This window comes from Diadema setosum, chromosome 15 (genome assembly GCF_964275005.1).
Source record: "Diadema setosum chromosome 15, eeDiaSeto1, whole genome shotgun sequence".
Lineage (NCBI taxonomy): Eukaryota > Metazoa > Echinodermata > Echinoidea > Diadematoida > Diadematidae > Diadema > Diadema setosum.
The window spans coordinates 36,301,705-36,323,760 of NC_092699.1; the positions used below are offsets into that span (position 1 = coordinate 36,301,705).

Consider the following 22,056-nt stretch of genomic DNA (forward strand, 5'->3'; position numbering starts at 1 on the left):
AAAGTTTGCATCATTGTGTTGCATAAGATCAAGTGTAAAGCAAAAATACTATGAAGCTTCGGACGCGTGTCATTTGAAAAGATATATCTGCATAAAAAAGAAACAGACGGCCTATTATAATCACACTTCCTGACTGTTTCTCTTTTTTTTTCCCGCCAAAATATGGCAAACTTCCATCCAGTTCCAGTTCACATTCTCATTCACAGGGCAAGAATATCTTACTACTTCATTTTAGTATGGCACACTATGCCTGGTGTACTACTGACACACTACGACTTTAGCGTGCACCACACACTACAACTTAAGCGTAAATTGAACCTGGCAGGTGTACTACTGACACACTATGACTTAAGTGCACACTGTGCCTGGTGTGAGGTCTTACAACTGACACACTACGACTTTAGTGCAATTTGCCTGTTTCAGCATACTCCATGGGAAACAATGAATCTGTGCAATCAGTGTATCCTTGAGTATGCCACGTCAGTGCATGATGTTTCAGAATAATATAAATCACATCCCACGAATACAATGTATCCGTGTATTACGCATTTTGTTTATGTAAGCTGTTGGCTGGGTAGGTAAAAGCATGTGATTGTTGAGGGACTGCACATTAAACACAAAACATGAACACAACACTGGCATTATGTTGCATAGGCACATAGCATAGGCAATATTCAGTTGTTCAGCTACATTGTATGCGGCTGAAACTTCCAAATTACGGTTTAAATACATTTAATCTGATAAAGCTTTACCCTGCATCTGAACACAGATGTCTATGGGAGGGACTGTGACAGGCCTTTGATCATATGCTTCCATTGTTGCTGATGAATGTACTGCTTGGACTCTGCAATGGCAGACCCACGGATGGATGTAGGTCCAGCCCACTGGTTTGACCGGTCTTGACCAGCAGACTGTCATGGTGACCATTGGGCAGGTCTGCAGTGGACAGGTTGCTGAAAGAGGAGAGAGCATAAGAAGATATAACAGATATGAATACATTTTTAGTTACATGTACATCTGGGTGAGTCAAATCTATTCAAACTAGAGAATAGTCTTTGATATGGGTAATCTACAATAATATAGATTGTGTTTGTTGTTGTTGTTTGCTTTCTTTTTTTCTATTACCATCATTAGCTCTTTCGTGTGAAATCTTCTGAGACAATTCATGATACATTTGAGGACAATACAGATTAATTCCTCTTACCTCAGCGAGTTGCCGACACCACTGCTTGGGGAGGTCTTTGATGGCATGTAGCCCATTGAGCTTCCTAGGGGCTGGGAGATCATCCCAAACCCAGGAGTACTTGGAACGCCTCCTATCGATCGATTGATATCCTGTGAAGCACAGCAGAAATCGACTACATGTAATCACGATTATATTTGATAATAATATCATATTGTAATACTTTATGTTCTTATTCCCCAGAATGACTACTCTCTTCTGTGTTAATACTGCTCAACCACAGGGCCCCATCAATGCTATTACCCAAATATTTCCATCTACCCATTTTGGTGACACGACATTTTCTCCTGCAACGATTGCTCTTGTCTTATTTCATCCGAGGACTTTATTTTTAGAGTTAGGGTTTTGTTTATAATAGGGTTTTAGGCTAAGTTTGATGCGAGGATTAGGGTTAGGGTTATGTTTGAGGGTAGAATACATTTTTTGCTTTGCATCATTAGATATTTCATGGGAGCAGTTGTCACAGGACCAAATGTTATGGAACAACCCATTTTACATCAGGGCTGAGAGGGACATTGAGGGCAAAAACATCTCGTCCTAGGGCAAAACACTTGTCAGGATTCATACTCAGGGACCTCAATTCCCTAGGACAATCCAGGGCCAGGAATCATACCAACGACAATAACCATCAAATTAAGAGGTCAGCAAAACGAAAGCATTTAATATGATAATAAAATATTTTGAAAAAAACAAAACCCAAAACTCACATCTTTCTGTTTTTCAAGCCGGTACTCCCGCACGAGTTTCTCCAGAGCCATTCTCTGCTTGCTGAGGGTGTCAATGCGCTCCTGAAGCATGGCGTTCTCCCGTTCAAGGAACTTGACCCGGTAGTCCTGGGTCCCGATGTCCCTGCTCTGGTCCCTCACCAACTCCTCCAGCTCAGCCATCCTAGATGTAGATGGGTAGACAACATGTTCGAGTATCACTCAGTGGCTGTTTGAAGCATGCTTAGCAAGTAACCCCTATGAGTCTGTTAACCTGTTGAGGACAAACTGATGTGGCATAACACACATTTCCTATAGACACCTGCCTGAGTATACTCCAGACTCGTCCTCAACTGGTTAACCCGTAGAAGATGACCTCATTTGTAACACATATTTCCCTTGGACACCTGAGGAAGTATATTCGGGACTTGCCTTCAATGGGTCAAGCACTTAGTATTTCCATGGTGGAAAAAGCTATTTCATTGCCACTTTAAGGTAAAATTCCTTATGAGTTTGGTAAGAATATAAGTTACACTGTAGGTTAACCGCTCAGGTACTGAATAAAATTCTCAATGTCATTACAACTAATGAAAGACTCTATGACAATCCAGCATTGTAAACGCAAACAAGGTTTTTATCATTGCAAAGCTCCTTTGATGGGGGCACTTACTCAAAAAGAACACATCAGTTGAAGGTTTCATTGACACTTTCTTCTTCCATAGATGCTTTGTTTTTTGGTTTGTTTTGTTTTGTTTTGTTTTGCTGTTACTCTCCATGAATAAGATTGTATGCCCGATCTGTATTATTATGAACACCGAGTAAAAAAGAAGGAACTAGCCTGAGATTTGAACCTACATCACCTACTGCTTACCAGGCAGCAGCATTACCACTGAACTAGAGCCAAGTTACCAGTACTATCTCTGCAAAACGAACTCCTGTTTGGCTAATAGTGTAAAAGTGGGTATTTTGTGTGAGTAATTTTTCGCACTCGATGGGGTAAGATGAATTTTGCGTGTTTTTAATTCAGTGGAATCAGAACCTTAACTATTGGAACATGTGGCGTGCAAAAACATTTGTGTGCTTTTATTTTGGTGTTAGCTTCTGGTTGCATGAAAATTTCCACTTTTACAGTACTTTCTTCTTTAAATTTTTACTAGTTTGAGGGTAGAGGGCGCTCTATCTCTTACTTGGAGAGAACTTCACGGTGCTCTGAGAGTAACGTCTGGTGCTTGTTGTCCATGTTGGATCGGTCGTCGCCAGATTTCTGCAGCTCTGTCTTTGTCATGTTCAGTTCCTCCTGCAGCTTCATCAGGCTGTCCGTTAACATCGACTTTTGCTTGTTGAAAATTTCTCTGAAATAATTGAGGACAAGATGAAAGGAGTACTAAATGTCATAGCAGCACACACACACGCAAAAAAACAAATCATCAAATTTGTATCTCACGCCGCATTTCTTTGATCTTCTTCTCTTCTTTTTTTTTTATTGTCGTAAATTTATCTTATATTCATTTGATACAAAGAGTTACATGAAATGACGTTAAATAGCAAGTTAAAGGAGAATAAAAGCCAAATATGTGGATTGAGTTAGAATGTACAATTATTGGTAGAACAGATCAGTAAAGTTTCCGGAAAATTAGACCAGCTGTTCAATAGTCAAGATTTTTTTAGTGTCAGTACTGCCATTGCTGGACGAGAAGACTATGATTTGTGATGCTACAGTAGGACAGTGATATAAAGGAAACATACAGAGAATTCAACATATTTGAATTTTTCTTGCATAGTGAAAGAGCATATGGCTTACCTCTTTCAAAATGCAGGGGGACTAAAATTACCTTGAACAAGTCAGTAAGAAATGGAAGGAATGTGCACTTTTGATAAATGAATCATCATATTTCATTGAGACGTGTTTTATCGATATTTCTGGATTCACAGTCACACATGTCTACCCTGGTATACTGTATATGCTGTTTTTTTTCGCGTACAGATATTTTCGCGAGTGAGAAGGTCAAGGACATTTTTGCAAGATGTTGTTTTCGCAAATTGACACAGAGGCCCTCAAAAGCGCACTACTACCTTTAGTGTATGGTGACATTTTCACGTGTTGTTAAATTCGCGGTCCAACTGCGATTCGCCAAATTTACGAAAATTAAACCCTCGCAAAAAATAACAGCTTATACAGTTTATTTGGGTTTCATTCTCCTATAAGTGTCTGTGCATAAGTGGTGAAAGGGTCAACCCCCAATCTTGGGTCCTCACCTAGCCTGCTGCAGCTTGGTCTTGGTGTTGTTCTTGTGGTCCTGGTACTTGCGGAGCTGGGCGTCCAGCTGGTTGGAGACCCGGAGGAGTTCCTGTCGCAGATTCTCGTTCTCCCCCTGGAGATTGCCCAGCTGCTGGAGGAGGGAACTCCTGCTCTGCTCTGCCATGTTGTGCTGGGGAAAGCGTTGGACAATGGTTTGGACTTTATGAAAAATTAACCTCCACACAAAAAAGATATCTAATCAATATGGTCTTGGAAAGGCAGACCTGTGCACTATACAAGTATGATTGTCTTGATAATGATGATGATGATGATGATGATGATGATGATGATGATGATGATGATGATGATGATGATGATGATGATGATGATGATATTCCATGATGATGATGATGACTACCATCATCATTATCATTATTATCATTGAGGGAATGAGATTATGCATGCAAAGGGAAGAAGATGCATTGTACAAGACATTTTTCAAATGATGCCATCTGTATTTTAAGATCACTACTGCTGATTTACAATTTGAACGAACTTGTTGGAAAAACAAAACCAGTGGTATTCAAACTGGTTTTTTTTTGGTCATCTACCATTAATGTTATTGCTATCATCCTTATTATCATCAACATCATCATCGTTGTCATCACTATTACCACATTATCTCATCCTTTTAGGTGTACTTACACGGTAGCCATACTAATGTTGTGGGATGTTCTAATGCATGCCAGATGACATTGTACGAAAATGTTACAAATCAAAGAACGAACTCTTGATCTTACTGTGCTTTAGTCACCATGCAGTAATCTTTGTTTATTGACAGAGAGTTTCTAGACATTTGCCAAATGCCGTAAAGAACATCCAGGGTAAAAGTGTACCTGTAGCTACTGATACATTGTATCTCAGGTATACAAACTGAAATATAAGTTAGAACATAAGATTACAGTTACTTTCATTGACATTACCCAAATCAATGACACAAAAGTTTTCTATTTTAACCCGCTGAGGAAGAGGCATGTACACAATGTATCTATGGCAAATATGTGTTCTAGCAAAATCAGTCCGCCCTCAGTGGGTTAAAGTACCATGTACAAGGTGTACGTATACCAACTTCAAAATCGCAAGGTACAAATTTGTAAAGCTAAGTGAAAGGTGTATGCAAAGGGTATAGAGGTTACCTTGTCTGAGACGTTCCTACTGGTATCCTCAGCCTGTGCCAGCCTAGCCTGAATCTCTAGGAGCTGGTCCTTCAGCTCCACATTCTCCTTCCTCAGCTGGTCTTCCAAGGCCCTGCCTGTCTTCAGCTGCAGCCTCAGGTCCTCTATCTGCTGTGACATCACAGACCTGCAGACAGACAAAAATAGTGAAATTTTGAGCATTTGACCTAGATTTTGACCTTTAGCATGGCAACCTAAAAGTTGATAGGCCCATTTTTAGCCCACTCATACATACATGTACATGTATACACATGCCAAGTTTCAGTACGATACCTCAAACGTTTTTTTTTTTTAGTTACACTGTCTACAAAATTTATTACAGACGGAGGGACGGACAACCTGAAAACATAATAGTATGCCTCCGGCGACACCTCGTAGCGGAGGCATAAAAAATCTCTTCATATACTTTCCTTGTAATGTCATCAGGGCATGAAGAATAAAAAAATAACAATAATGGCTTGTGGGTCAATATTGACAGGCTTTTGAATGCAATATCAAAAAAAGATTTAGACAGGATTATGTTTTTTTTTCATCTAATTTCATACAATAAATCTATAATTGTTTGTCTTCCATTTGCAACAGATACATGTTGAAAAATGTAACGAAATGAACAAAGTATCTTCTGGTTCACTATTTACCAAGATCCACTCACTTTTGCATTTTGTCATCTTGCCCCAGTGCTTTCAATCTTGTGACCTCATCCCGCCTGTCCTGCAGCTCAACCTTGAGGGCGCCGTACTCCTTCAACTGTGATTCCGTCGCCTGCAACCTCAGCACAGTCTGGTCCAGGTCTGACTGTAATTCAGGTATCTACAAACAACGACAACAGAATACAGGGTCTTTAATAGAATGCTACTGAAAGATGTGAGATATTAGTTATGACTTCTGAAAGGGGAGATTTGAGCATGAACAAAAAAAAAAGGACATGGAGATGTTCAAATATCCTGTGATTTTTAGCTTTACTAAGGTGATATTGAAGGCATCCCATGAAGCTATTTGCTCTCAATTAGTTTTTTACTTTAGCAATACCAGAAGAAATTATCTACACTCATACATAATGAAATTAGCCAATCATTTGATGGAAATCTGTGACTGGTCTGTGAGCAAGTTGTCACATGAAACAAGAAATTATACACTGACCATTGCACATTAGTCTCTCAGCTGAAAACAAAATGATAAATACACATACAGTTCTACTATAAACAGAAATCACAATACAGGAAGCAGCCAAAAGGGTAGCAGAAAATATGCAGGTCACGATATCATGCTGACCAAAGCAGATCAAGCGTACGTATGGAGCTTGCCACTGACGGTGCCAGTCCACGCTTTAAAGCTGAAACAAATACCAACTTTGTACTGTGTGGATTATAACTTCTTTTTTAATCCACAGGTCTTCTGCAATATACAGAGAATTACAGCAGCACCAATGCATACATACATTGTATCATTGTGTTTTAAGGCACTTTTTGTTCAAATGACACCAACAGGTCAATTGGATTATTATCATTGCTCCATGAAAGTTATTCTTATCAAGGAGTTATCAGACACTAACTCCTTGTTCTTATCAAATGCATGATAACAAGATATACAAACAGAGAATAGATATTCAAAAATGTTAATGCTTCACATACGTATGCTTCTACAATATCTACAGCTGTATGAACAGGTTAAAACTTTTGTAGCATGCAGGATAATACAGAACTGTATATAACATTAGAAATCGCCACAACATTTGTGCTTGTGAGTAGCTTTTGGGTTGGGTGCGTTTGGGCTGTTAATGCAATGTAAAAACAGCACATGCCTGTGATGACATACATTGTTGTACGTAGATAGGCAATTACACATCATAGGATGATAATGTGAGTATTCAAACATGCATGAAAACACACAATAGAATCTGGCATGCAGCGTAGTGGGATGTGTTTGTTAGTTCTTTGACATGTATCTGGTACATACACATATGTCGTATACATGGCAGAAATGGACAAAGTGTAATGACCTTCCTCTCAGCGGCCTGTGCCCTTTGTTGTACTTTACTCAGCGTCGTGGTGACCGCCATTGTTTCTGCCTGGTGGAGGTCTTTGGCCGCCTCCTGATGCCGGTACTGATTGGTCAGCTGTGGGTGTGGGTGACAGGGATTGACCATTGAGGAGGGGTGTTATTTTAGTTTGATTTATTAGGCACAAAGGATATTTGGGAGAGTCTTTCTTTTGGGGGGAGGGGTAGGGCACAAATTAGGGTAACCTTTAATTACATTGTACAGTATAAATCTATCTTTCTATTTTTGCATCAAAGGTGTTACGGATAGCAGAATTAGAAATATTTGTTACGGATGCAGATAGTTACATCAAAATAGCCACAATTTAGTCACTTCTTTGCAACATAAACTGCTGATAACACAGCTAAGCAGCACTCACTAGTAACTGCATGTACATGTACAGTGTACTACACCTGTAAACCGTAAACTGTGTTACAACCTCAATATTTACTTATCATACACATACCAGTCAGTAAACCAGTGAACATTCAAAAAACAGGGAAAAACTAGGGAATTCTGCAAATTTGAAAACAGAAAAAAGCATGGATTGCATCCCTGTAGATATACCACATCAGATGAAGAAACAATACTGAAGTATGTGGCATATCCGTAAGTTATCTTTTAAATCTGAAAAAGATGTTAGAACAAGTTCACCTTTTTTTTTTCTTCTTCTTTTTTTTTTGACACAAAGCACCAAGTTTGGTGCCGAAAGAAACGATAACTTGCATGACTGGCTGGTGGAATACAAAATTCTGGCATTTCCCTCCTGCTAAAATTGATTTTATTAGTATGATGTATAGTATGACCCCATGATACACAACATTGTTAGGTTTGTCGGTTAATCAGTTGCTTTGTCATTCTGAAGCACAAATTTCCACTGTGACATCACACATAAAAGGCTGAATGGTATATACACATGTAGGTGAACACAGGCCTATAAAATCTGTGATGAGTGCATTACAGTTGATATGGAGAACTCAACACATATCGACAAAGAATTAGCAGATTTTACTGTTATATGAGGCATTTTTCTTGCACACACAATAAAACCTTATAACCCTGAATTAAACAAAATGGTACAGCTGCAGTTTGTGGTATCACACATTATTTATTAATTATTTTTCAATTCATTTTTTTTTTCCACACATGCATATAATATTATAAATGTAAGGAGCATTTGGGACTGCGGCAGGATTCGGGCATCATCAGCATACTAGGTTAGTCTCACTCCCAGACTTACCCTGGTCAGTTCTGCCTCTGCATCCTGCTTGCCTTTCTCTGCCTCAGACAGCCTATCCATCATGCTTTTCATCTGGCCCCACAGCTGGTTAGGTAATAAGTATGGGTACATACATGTACAAGTTTTGATACACATGCATGTATGCAGACCACAACCCCGCCACCTACTGTATATAAGATTGCCCTTTTGGTGCATGATATTGCAACTCCTCCACCGATATAAGACTGCTGCTTTTTGTGAGTTTCGTTTTATTCACCCATCTTATTATTTTCTTTAAGCACACCCTTGGAGTTATCTTTTGCATCTCTCTCTTAATTGTACAACTTCATACTCTCTGATAATCTAAATAGGAGTAACTCTATAGAAGTGAAATTCTCCCAGGTACTCTGTTACGCAATCATATAGTAATAGTAATAATTATTTATGATTAGTAGAATCATACATAGTCCAATGAGATGGGTAAGAATTGATGTTAATGATGAACAGTGCAAAACTTGTGAATACAAATTTGTCATGTCTTACATCAAAAGTTCAGTTTAACTTACAAACAAGCCAACATCTGTAGTACATGTAGGTATCAATATAAAATAGTAAATACTAAGTATGTATGTGCTTGTTTGGAAGGAATGTGCTCAGTACAGTGAGTCAAATGATCCTGATTAAGATGACAAGAATGTTGATAATGTCATTACTAATGATTACAATAGTTAGAATGATGAAAAATAATAATGATAATGATGATAATAATCATCATAATAATCAATATCATCATCATTGTAATAATAAGAATCATGATTATAATCATAATATAACATCTATAACAATATATGAAAACATATCTTTATAGAGTGCTATTACAAATGTATTGGATTGAAAGTGCTTTGCGTATCACACACACCAGAAAACTGATTAAACAAAAAGATTTTAGAATCTCCCTTTAAACTTCCTGGTTTGGGCAGAGCAGAAGAGTTGCTTTAGGGAGCAGGGGACTTTACAGGCAATGTCAGCTCTAAGAAGACCACCAGATGAGTAAACAGTTTTTGTTTTATTTTATTTTGCCACACCCCAAAGCCAGTTCTCATGTTGTAAATAGGATGCATACCTTGGTCATTTCTTCTTCCAGGACCTTGTTGCGAGACTCAATGTCTCCCCGCCGACGTGTCTCCTCTTGAACCTTCTCATCAGACTTGGAGCTGTCCAGAGACAGTTGCCCAACTTCTCGTCGCAGGTGGAGAATCTCCTGTGAAAAAAAGAATAGGGACATACCATTGTATGAATGTTTATATAATAGAGGGAGGAAAAGGTACTATGCATGTATTCATTATTGTGTGGCTCTAGATTTACCCAGAAAGCTTACTCTAGTTACCGATATTCTGACAATACAATAATACTCTGTCATGGCAAGTTTTTTCTCAAAGTCACTTTGTAGCAGCAATTCACACATTGTTTAACCCTTTGCGTGCTTTGAGTACTGACTGGCAGAGAAAACCTCAAAGCGTTGCACACACGGTCCACAGTCCCTGGTACAGAAAGGGTGAGTAGTCAGTGACTCACTGGAGGTGGGGTGTATAGGTACGTAGAGGTCAATGACTGGCTGGACGTTGGGAAGTACGTAGATATGGTTATCATAGTGGAATGGAAGGGGGATAGTAACAGATTTGAGTATCATTACACAAATGGAGTATCAGAGCCACTGGCTTGGACTGTTTTCATAAGAGAGGGACAGTGCAGAGTACAGAATTAGGCATTTTGTCTGCAGGAACAACCTGTATGTAAAGCCATCCCTTATTTTTCTTATTTTCCCTAACAGAGGTACTGCTGATATTTATCACTGCACATACAACTACATGCACTGGGAAGTACTTTTGTGAGTATGACCCATCTTTTGGGGAGTGTCCACTGGTTCTGCACATTACCTCGTTCTTGCTCTGGATTTGCTCATGAAGGTCCTGAATCCGCCTCTCTTCCCGGTCCAGGGACCGGTTGAGGTCAACTTTGTCCCGGCTAGCGAGGGCCTTCTCCCGCTCCAGCTCAGTCTTAAGTGTCTGCAACTCACTCTCCATCTTGGACTGTCAATGGAAGTACGACAACATCAAATGGTAATAATAACGATGATGATTGGGATGATGATGGTTGTGGTGGTGGTGGTTGTGATCGATGATGATATGATGATGGTTATGATGATAATGATATGATGATGGATATGTTAATGATCATAACGATGATGATGATGGTGACGATGACAATAGTGATGATGTTGATCATAATGGTGATGATGGTGATGTTGATAATGATGACACGATTGATGATGGTGATGTTGATAATGATGACACGACTGATGATAGTGATGTAGATAATGATGACACGACTGATGATGGTGATGCTGATAATGATGACACGACTGATGATGGTGATATTGATAATGATGACACGATTGATGATGGTGATGTTGATAATGATGACACGACTGATGATGGTGATGTTGATAATGATGACAGGACTGATGATGGTGATGTTGATAATGATGACACGACTGATGATGGTGATGTTGATAATGATGGCACGATTGATGATGGTGATGTTGATAATGATGACACGACTGATGATGGTGATGTTGATAATGATGACAGGACTGATGATGGTGATGTTGATAATGATGACACGACTGATGATAGTGATGTTGATAATGATGACACGATTGATGATGGGGATGATGACAGCAATAGTAATAATGGTGGTAATGGTGATGATGGCAAAGATGATAACAATGGTGATGATGACATCAATGATGTTGGTGATGATGGTGATGATTATCATGGATACAAAGATGGTATTGATGATTATAAAGATGAATTATAGCAATTCCAAAAATACCTTCACCGTGAGCAATTTCCAAAGATTGTCTTTTCCTTTCTGTTTCCTCTCAAGAAAAATTTAGATGCGATTCTGGGCAATTTGGTGAAAGTGAGGTATTAATACTCATCTCAGACTCGCGAAGAAAGTTCAGCTCAAGTTTGTGATCAGCTGAATAAGGTAATGACCACAGACATACAATGTATCAACTAACATTTCAAGTCCTTAACTTCAGAAATAAAAGGAAAATTTGCCCACTATCTACCTCCACCCCCCCCAAAAAAAAAAACAATAAAAAAAGGAATAACACAACCACACAAAATCAGAAACTGAAACAGAACACAAACAAAAACATAGAATGGTAGAAAATGAAGGAGGAGAAGTAGCAAGAGAGATAAATACAAAACAGTTGGGGAAAGAGGACAAAACTTGAAGATTAAGGACTGGAGCATCTTATTCAACTCATGATATACTGTACCCACCTGTCCTTCCCTAGCACTACCAGCTTGTCTGAAGAGTTCTACGGACTTCCTCCCCAGCTGCTCTTGCAGACCCTCTGCCGTCTGTTCGGCCGTCTGAAGCTTCTGCTTGGCTACCTCTAGCTGAGCAAGCAAATCTGCGGCAGGAATTGGAAAGATACTCAATGTAGCAACAGATGAGCACACCAGAGGAAGATTATAACTAATTCCATTTCAATAATCTTTGATAAAAGTTTCTAAAATTTACTTAGCACATTGTAGCACATCATAGATGGTTTACAGAAATCATGTGCGCATTTGTATGTGAGTATGAACAACACATGAGTATCAGTACATATACTCTTGCCAACATATCAACAGTCATCTGAAAATGTAGAAAGGCATTTCTCATATTACACAATTAGCCCTTTGATTTACTCTCCAAAGTGTTTCACACAGGAGGCAAATAACAATGTATTTAAATGGTAAATTGTTCAAACAAATATCCTCACAAAACGGCCAAAAAAAAAAAAAAAAATCATGTATGTTGCTATTGTAGGAAGCCTAGATGCAAACATACACCTGTGGTATGCTCATTGTATATGCCTTCTACTCAGTATGAAAGTGCAGGTGGCAGATGGTAGAAAACAGACGACTACATCCTATCTGTGATGTATGAATCAGATTAAATATATCTGTAGTACTGTTTACTACAATACAACACAAACACAATATTAACCCACCGAGGATGGGCTGATTTTGCTACAACACACATTTCCCATAGGCACCTGGCCAAGTATATTCGGGACTCGTCCTCAACGGGTTAAATGCAGGGCTGAATGAATAATGACTCAAGAGCAATCACACAGATTTCTACTGTAATGTCTCAGTGGTAGTATAAAAACAGGACCCATTCTTCTTATATTTTACCTTTCACTTTTCTCTTCTCCAATTCCAGTTCCTGCTCCAGAAAGTTGTGCTTTCCAAGACTAGACTCCAGCTGATATCACAAAGAGGGGTGAAAAAAGAAGCAGTTAAAGCAAAAATGTATTTCCTCTGGATGAAAGATACGTAAACCTTGCAATGCAATAACTAAGACAGTAATAGAGTGTGTATGTTCATACATTATGCATGCTGGCAGCTGTGCTTTCATTTCTGCTGTCTTTTCAAAGGTAATATTATTGATGAAATTTTCTATCACTTGAAAGTTTACGTTTAGACAGCCATTTGTTTTTAATATACAGCACTTTGCCCATGGAGACTAAGTTTAAAGGTCTACATCGATGTGTATATATGACATACGTCTAAGTCAAAAGAAAAACTACTCTAGCTTGTATGTCACTCTAATGCACTTCATGATGACTTGATACATTGATCATCACTACAGCATACACTCAAGGCACATAAATACAAGTTCCACATTGCACAAGTGAACTGATTATTTGCCACAGTGTACCAAGCCATGCTGAGATCATTGTTAACCCTCAAACCAGCAAAATAAAACATGCTGAAAGAAAGTAAGGGGCAGGTCATGATAGAATGCATCTGTTAAGAAGCTGAGATGAAAATTAATTATTGAAAACAAAAGATAAGATCATCATAAATATAACAAAAATGTTATCATCACTTGATTTTGGTGTAATTGTTTGAATCTGGCGTTATTACATCAAATGGCTAAAGCATATCGGTACAACAAATATATCGGAAAAACATTGTAACATTCATCATGGATGCCAACAACCCACGTACATATGGGAATATTGGAGTACACACTGTATGATCTTTAGTTTTCCTTGTTCCAATGTGAAATATGTTCACATCAGTGTTAGATTGCAAGACCATTGGTCTTCAGAACAATGTGCTTGTCTACATACTTCTAGCCATTTAACAATGTCCCCTTTTTTAGGTAGGCCTACTGTAATTACAGGTTTCCTTTTCTCTGTTTTGTTGTAACACTTGGTTTCCTAAAAAATATTCATCAGCCTCACAAGCATGCCAGAGACAGACAGTGACAGACATTACAACAAACAAACAAAGAGAGGGAGAGAGGGAGTTAGATGTAGAAAGAAAACAGGAAAGCAAAATATATACACATATCACCAGCATGTAGAGTGTATATCGCAGTCATATATCACAAGATTATCATAAAGTGAATGTAATACTGAGTGAATGGAAAAGTATGATTACATATACTGGTATACAAGTGCTATAAATAGAGAAAAAAAATCAAGGGCTACCAACCACAAATACAAAAATGAGTGCACTATCAATGTGAAATACTGATGTGATATAATGATAAAATGACTAAATGGTATGTGTGAAGAAGCTAAGAGATCTGATACTTATGGAGAAAATACATGTAGTGTGGTAGATTCACAATTCTGCGCAGACACAGAATGTCGGGAAAGATAAATTCTTCCACCTGTGTTGTATTTAGAATACAGGTGTAGCTGTCCAGGGCCTATGAAAAATTAGAATTCAAAATGTCAAGAAGTGATTGTAAGTCATTTCTACTGCTTGTTGCCACAGATATATTTAATCCAAGTCTGCTGATTATATGACTAACACTTCTTTAATATACATGACATCAGTGTCACTTCAAAGTCAATGAGTTGAAAGGGTTAAAGCTGGAATCAGTCTAAAAAACAATAGCAGGATCAAGTTGTTCCTTTGTTGCTGAGCTTGCCTTCATTAAAAAAAAATGGCTCTAATTCTCAAGCTTTTGAAGTTTGAAGTACAATAAGTTCTAATCCAACTGTAAAAATTACAAGTGAAATACATACATAAAATAATGCAAAATATGGAAGCATGCTCTAACAGAAGAATAATGCATAAAATCTGATGACAGGTTGCTCAACGGAAACAAAATGTGATACTAATGTATAGTCTTACATCAAGGACCCATTTTTAGAGGATGTTTGCAATAACTGTTGATTGAAATAAGTACAGTTACTTTGACAGCAGCGACAGAAAAGGCAATCAGTTGAACACATTGAAAAAGTTGTTGCTGCAGTAACCAACAGATATTGCAACTTCAAATATCTGCAAATTGAACATCTTTATAAAGTGGTCCCAACCATAGGTACGTGTTTACTAGGGAAGTATGAGAGAAATCAAGAGCTTGCTATGGCGTGACCCACACAACCCAACAAAATGTCATGCAAGACTGGAATGGAGGCTACACACATGTATGATGATGAATGATGGTATACAAAGACAAAAAGAGAATGAAAGAAAAAGGGAAAAAAAGCCTGCGTATATCCTCACTGCTTGTATCGCTGGTGAAGGTGATGTAGTTCGTGATGACGCAAAGGTTAATCCTGTCTGTAAAGGAATCAAGAAGTATTTGACAGGACAGCCACAATAATTGTGGAGTGAACATCCGAGGAAGCTGGTGGAAATGAACAACTACAGAGCACACTACATTTTGAAATGTACATTCTAGACAGAATGGAAATATAATACGAGATTCTTGCATGAAATTTTGAATGTAAAAATATGATGCATTATAAACAACAAAACTAATGTATTCTGTAAATGCTGAATATTTGCAAGATTTTTATTTTGGCGTATTTTGCAAGTTGGGTGCTACTTGCTAATTTAAAGACAGGCAAAAATATTGACTCTAAACCCGACATGAATGTGATGTGCATGCATACATTTTTCCATTCATTACCGTACTCCACAATCACAAATCTAACCACTCACAAAAAATTGTAAAGTAACGATTCAAGAAAAATTAGACTTGCTAAATATGTGGTGCATACAATGCAACATCTCTTCGAGTGTGAAAATACAGTTCTCCTCCTTTGGATAGAGAATCATATTTCATCCCAAAGTTTAACCAACTTTGCCGAGAGAAAGACTAAATCTTTGACATGTGATTTTTGTTAAAACATATAAACTATCCTTCGACACACAAGGTATCTACACATAAATGTATATATCGTCGGTTGAGAATGATAAGGGCGTTAAGTTGTCACAAAACCCATAGTGTTCAAGATAACTTAACGCCCTTCTCATTCTCAACAGACGATATGTAATTATGTGCAAAGATACCATTGCTATTTGAAATGGAATACATAAAATACAACTCATTACATACATCACGAAGAGAATCAAAGTACATGGTATACATACACAATTATTTTGTCTTCCAAACTGCAACCAGTCACTTTTTTGTGTAAAGGATCAGAACAACCCAGCATACAACACAAGAACATGTACATCCAGAGGATATTCACTATACAGTGTAAGCTTTGTCTCTAAACACTCCCTTCTTGAGTAGAAATACTGGTAAATGATTTACAAGGAGCAGGTGTATGTGGATGAGTTACCATAGGAACCATATCCCCAGTTCCCCCCCCCCAAAAAAAAAATACCATAAAGAATTTTAAAATGCCAATATTCAAGAGATAAACAATGCAGATATGCATTAATGATTAACTGCAGCATGAAAAAAGATCAAATTTACGAGCTGCCCAAGAAGCCTGTCCTGCTTTGGAGCTGAGGAGTCGTAGATGCCTGACACTAGCATTCACCAGCATTTAAAACCATCTTCTGCTCAGGAAACACCGGTATCCGGCACTTCAGTTTCTCACTATCACTCGCCAACTCCGGCCGTGATTGCTTGTCCAAGGCACAAAACTACCACGAAGGAGGGATGGTCCCTTGGAGCTGGACGCAGGCGAGATATATCCCAACTACCTCGACTGGTGCGGTGATCACATTGCGGATGCCTCGTCTAGCTGTGGGCAGGTATGACACTCCTTTGGCTGCTATTACAAGTATCTGATATGCCATCTAATGACGATAAAACTGCAATTTCAAAGCCAATGCACAGCAAATGCATGCCACCTCTCAGTTCGTTGGATGTACCCTCGGCAAATGTCGACGGTAAGAACAAGTTGATTCTGCCTCCCCATCCCCTCCTCCCACCACCCCCCCCCCCCTCCACCTTTGTGCATGTGGGCGCACCTGTCCCCTTTTCCTGCCGATTGTTGATGCACAAAATAATGGAACGCCTCCTTTTGGGGATAGCATGCACGAGCGAGAGATTTTTCTTCCGCGTCAAGCAGGAATAGTCGCTGTGGACCACCTGCGCTCTCTCCATGCTTGCGTTCGACGACTATGGGGAGGTGTCACTTTGCTCTCTTGCCATAATACATCCTTTCTTTGTTTCCTATTTCTATAAATGCTCTTCCACACGCTCACACTTCAATCAAGTCTTCCATTCCTCATATACCATTCTTTACACCGCATCTTTACCTCATTCCTATTTCTTGTCTTTCACACCTTTTACAACCACTGGACATATTATATTTCTGTCTACGCTGAGAAACGTGTCTCGCTTGTCTTTCTCTTTCTTACAGAAAAGAAAAATGCTGCTTTTCACCATCCATTTGAGTTTCTCATTGTACATTACATCGCACATTCTCAATTAATTTAACAAACTTCTCATCTGGCATCATGAAGCACTCAGGAGATACATTTCGACACTTCAATCGCAATAATTTCTTCAACTCCACAGGTGGTTAATTCTAATCAACTTGTCAGTGATAGTTTGGTGTCAGTTATTCATGGCAAGTAGATCATGATAACCACTTTCATTTATATTAAAATCTTTCTGAATTTCCATAGATTTCCTTTGTGTCAAAATAAGCAATACAAAGTCATTTAAACATTTTGGCATTAATTTGCATCATTACAATTGACTTGATATGAAGTACACTGTACGTTTTCTACAACTGCTCAATTTTCTATAGCAGTCTCTTACAAGGTATTATCTATAAACAAGGTACAGTATGTATTATCTATTAATCCTAACATGAGTAAATGACACTTTCTTTTTGCAAGAGTTCATATATTCTCCCTCTCTCTCTCTTTCTGTCTCTCTCCATTTCTTTCTTGCTCTCTCTTGCTCTTTTATGCTCTCTCTCTCCATATAAGCTCACACATATGCTCTCTCCTTTTCTCTCTCTCTCTCCCCCTGTCTCATTTCATCTTTCCATCAGAACTTGAACACCGTCATCACTGCCCAGTGGACCCGATATCTCAGTCTGTGAATAGTGTGGGCAGGTGCTGGACGACGCGAAGCTAAGGTGCCATAGCCAGGGGTAAGTGATTACAGAGAAACGAGTGTAGCTAGCTCCTGCTTTCTTATTCAAAAGGAAAAATTACATGTGATTGCACTTCATGTCTATATTTCATGTGTATAAAGACTGTTTGACTCAACAGGCAGGGCAACCATGACAACCTGTTTGCCCTAAACTAGAAAGCCTTTGCCCAAATTCCAATACCACGGTTAACCTGCCTCCCTATTCTGTGTAAAAGTTGTTAAGGCATACAGTACATATTTATTTGTGTACCAAATGTGACCCGCGACAACGGTTTCAGGCAAAAGTCGCAAGAGCAAATTCCCTCCTAGGTGGGGTACAAAGATTTTGACCATTATTTTTGTCGATTTAGGTTTTTTGCAGAAATCGAATCCTTGATATGTTTTCTACATCTACACTAAATTTCATTACATAAGACTAAGTTTTTCCTATCGAAAATGGAATTTTAAGCACCCTATGTTGGATCGCACTCGTCAGTTTCGAGCTTCTTTCGAACGCCGCGCCAATATCCCCAGCGTTGCTACGGCGCAGGGTCTCGCACGCGATTGGCTGGTGCGTCGCACACATTTACATAATCCGGATTTCGGAGACACCAGTTGCAACGTTTGGGGAATGCTTTGTCCACGCGTGCACGATTACATGCTCCATTGTTCTTGGTATAGTGGTTTATAGACGCTCGCTCTGTAGTGCGTGCTCTTCGTTTGGCTTTCTATCCAAACTATTCTACCGCAATGTTCGATAACGGAAGTGAAACAAATATCATGTAGCATAACATAATCGTGTGAAAAGAAAACTAAATATTCTCAAATTTGTCTACTTGTACAGGTAGTAAAAATTATGACAGCAGACTGACTCAATGGAAGGTAGATGAGAGGAAAGGAGCGGTCACATGTGACCAATTATATTCAAGTACACACGTCAAGTTCGCACCAAACTAACGAGTCGTGTTTGTTTGTTTGTTTGTGTTTTTTTTTTACTTAATTAGCACCACCGAAAAAAGCAACATATGCATGTCTTGTAAAAGCAAAACAAACAGGTAGCGTGACCCTTGCCAGCACTAGCAATTTTCTGCCTTCAAAAGGGTCGCAAATGATAAAGACAAATCAACTACTGTAGAATGAAAACGCGATTTGTAAATGTGTGGATTCGCCACCGCTCCTGTTACATGCACACGGTCATGGCGTCTGGATGCCATTGAGCAATGCGTTCACCATACACATGTGCATGTACACCATACGTGTAATAGTATTCGCCATCTTGAAGGACGTACTGGTAAACAAACCCGAGCGAAACGCATTGTTTTTCGGCTCCATACGCTGAGCTCCGAGGAAGGTGCCCGGGAAATTTGAATCTCTCAGTGAGCCAATCAGAAGGCGATGTGGTTGCTAGAGGCGGAGCTTAACATCAATTGGCACCATCGTACGGATGGGTGATTCTCCCCTCGCATCGCCGCTCGGACATTGTCTTTGAGAAAGAGGTGAATCTTCAAAGCCTGTTTTCTCGCAATTTTGTCAGGCTACCAACTTAAAAAGTGTATTTTATTTCTTTTTCTATGCCCACTTATGGTGCCGAAGAATACAAGTGTTTTATATCAATGCAAAGCTTAGGAAATGGGCAATGTGATTCAGTGAAAAAATGAATTTTCAAAATTCCCGACTTTTGCCTGAAACCGTTGTCGCCGGTCACAAATGTACATCTTCTGCAGATCTACTGAAAAGAAAAACAAAGAAAAAAAAAAGACACCTCATTCATGAATTGCAGCACTGAACAAATTAAACTTGTAGCAGCTAAAACATCTGTAAACCATTATTATGCGTGTGCATCTGAGTATCTATCTGTGTGTGAGAAAAGGGTGTGTTAAAATGTGTGCTCTTCTAAGCCTACTTCATACCAATACCACATCACCCTACCCAACAAAGTACTGGTGTGATATATACTGCTAACTGGTAGAGGTTGACATATGGAAAAACAAAAAAAACAAGAGACCCAGAACACTAAAAAAAAAAAATCTTTACAAAGGTGATTTGGCTCAGGAGGTGCAGTAGCGCGTCTGCCTCCCAATGGAAAAGATCCAGATTCGATTCCCGAGTCTAGCTGAGCAATGTAGTGTGTAATCATACTGTGATACATGTGTACTTCTAGTAAGAGACAAAACACTGTATTTTGGATAGGACATGTAAAAATGGAGGTTCCGTGTGAGAGATAGTCACACCTTATGCATATATACAGTGTATATGTAAAAGATCCCGCTTCATTCATTCATCGCAAAGACTAGTACACGTGTATGCACACCCAGTGAAGTGGTCTCGCCTCACATCCAATTGGACCCCAGGGAAAACCAGCTAGGGCAGCTGAATATGGGTTACCCAGACATCTTCTCAGATGGAAAATGAGACAAAACAGAACTGTATTGGTACTTAAAGGGGTTAGTCACAGTTATTATAAAAGGAGACTCACCTTGTCTCTTAGCTCCCTGTTCTCCCTCTCAGCCAGCTCCAGGGAGCCAGCCCACTCCTTGTGTTTCTGCTCTTTGCTGATCATCACCTGGAGCTCGTGGGCCAGGACGTCTCGGTCCTTCTTGAGTCCCTCCACCAGGCCCTCCAGTTCCCCGATAGTCTCGCGGTGGCGCTCTACCTCTTTGTTCAGCAGGCTCTGCTCCAGATGGAGCTGCTCCCGTGCCTTGTCCTTCTCAGTCAGGGAGCTGTTCAGGACCTGGAGAATGGAGTGGCAGTGGCGATAATGGTGATGGTGATGGTGGTGGTGATGGTGGTGGTAGCAGAGGAGGTGGAGGAGGAGGAGGACAAGAAAAGGAAAAGGAAGATGAGGAGATATGAAGGAGTAGAAAAGGAGGAAGTAGAGGAGGATGCAAAGGATGAGGAAGAAGAAGAAGAAGAGGAGGAGGATGGTAAAGAAGAAGAGAAGGAGAGGAGGAGGAAGGAGGAGGAAGAGGAGGTGTGTAAGAGAAGGAGGAGGGGGAGGAGAAGGAATAGGTGTGGAGTAGAAGGAAGAGGAGAAAGAAGAGGAGGAGACAGAGAGAGAGAGGAGCAGGAGGAAGAAAAGAAGGTGGGGAAAGAAGAAGAAGATGAGAAGGAGGGAGGTGGAGAAGGAGAATAGAGTTATAAACATAATAAAATGAACTCGCATGTTTTGATAGTTTGCACATTTGTTTCACATTGCATGAAGGGTGCGAAAATACTCCACACTTGTACTGTGCACACATACTACCCAAGTTGTACTCATTGTCAGACAGTGTCTTTTCACACACTCAGATTGAATGTCAGCCATGCCATTCACTCTATGGAAGTCTCTATATCATATTGGAGAAAGTTGTTTTTCCTACACTGAGTTCATTCTGTGGAATGCTCTCCTAAACTCATTCATTCAACTTCATTCAATCATTGCAAATATCAGGGTGCATAACCCGGTGAAGTGGTCCCACCTCACACCCAGTTGGACCCAACTGAAGACCAGCTAGTGCAGCTGAATAGGGGCTATCAAGTCAATCTCGTCAGAATGCCCCAGAAATTGAAAGCAAAGTGCTCTGCACATACATGTACATGCTCTGCACATACATGTACATGGCACACTGTACATAAAAATATTGTACAAAGAAACAAACATGTACGTATACACACAAGCACACATACAGTACATATCGCACACACCAAAAGATAAAGGGAAAAGAAATCCCACTACAAACTGAAGGTAGGAAATGTTCCTAAAGTCCAGGAGAAATGTGTAATGGCAATGATGAAACAGCCTACTGTATATCACCCAATGATGATGAGAGTGCTTCATCTGCCATGCAATAGACACCCTAACAGCATAGATCCAGAGATTCTTGCCTCAGAACAAGTGATGCATTCTCCACCATCACTCAAACTGCAGGTACGCACTCTCGTTGCTAGGCAACGCCACAGAGATGTCAAG

The 22,056-nt window shown here is 39.5% G+C and overlaps 1 protein-coding gene across 1 annotated transcript in view; it reads right to left on the reverse strand.

Annotated features, from left to right (window-relative positions):
* Positions 1-513: 513 nt before the first annotated feature.
* The window catches only part of LOC140238723 (uncharacterized), an 85,035-nt gene continuing 63,492 nt past the window's right edge, over positions 514-22,056 (reverse strand). The window contains exons 12-26 of the mRNA XM_072318620.1: positions 20,580-20,838; positions 15,278-15,330; positions 12,941-13,010; positions 12,035-12,150; positions 10,616-10,768; positions 9,802-9,939; positions 8,700-8,783; positions 7,421-7,537; positions 6,074-6,231; positions 5,383-5,548; positions 4,204-4,376; positions 3,135-3,299; positions 1,951-2,131; positions 1,205-1,335; positions 514-953 (exon numbers count right to left, since the gene is read on the reverse strand). Coding sequence (XP_072174721.1) covers positions 803-953; positions 1,205-1,335; positions 1,951-2,131; positions 3,135-3,299; positions 4,204-4,376; positions 5,383-5,548; positions 6,074-6,231; positions 7,421-7,537; positions 8,700-8,783; positions 9,802-9,939; positions 10,616-10,768; positions 12,035-12,150; positions 12,941-13,010; positions 15,278-15,330; positions 20,580-20,838 — 2,115 coding nt within the window. The 3' untranslated portion in view covers positions 514-802. The remainder of the gene's footprint in view (positions 954-1,204; positions 1,336-1,950; positions 2,132-3,134; positions 3,300-4,203; positions 4,377-5,382; positions 5,549-6,073; positions 6,232-7,420; positions 7,538-8,699; positions 8,784-9,801; positions 9,940-10,615; positions 10,769-12,034; positions 12,151-12,940; positions 13,011-15,277; positions 15,331-20,579; positions 20,839-22,056) is intronic.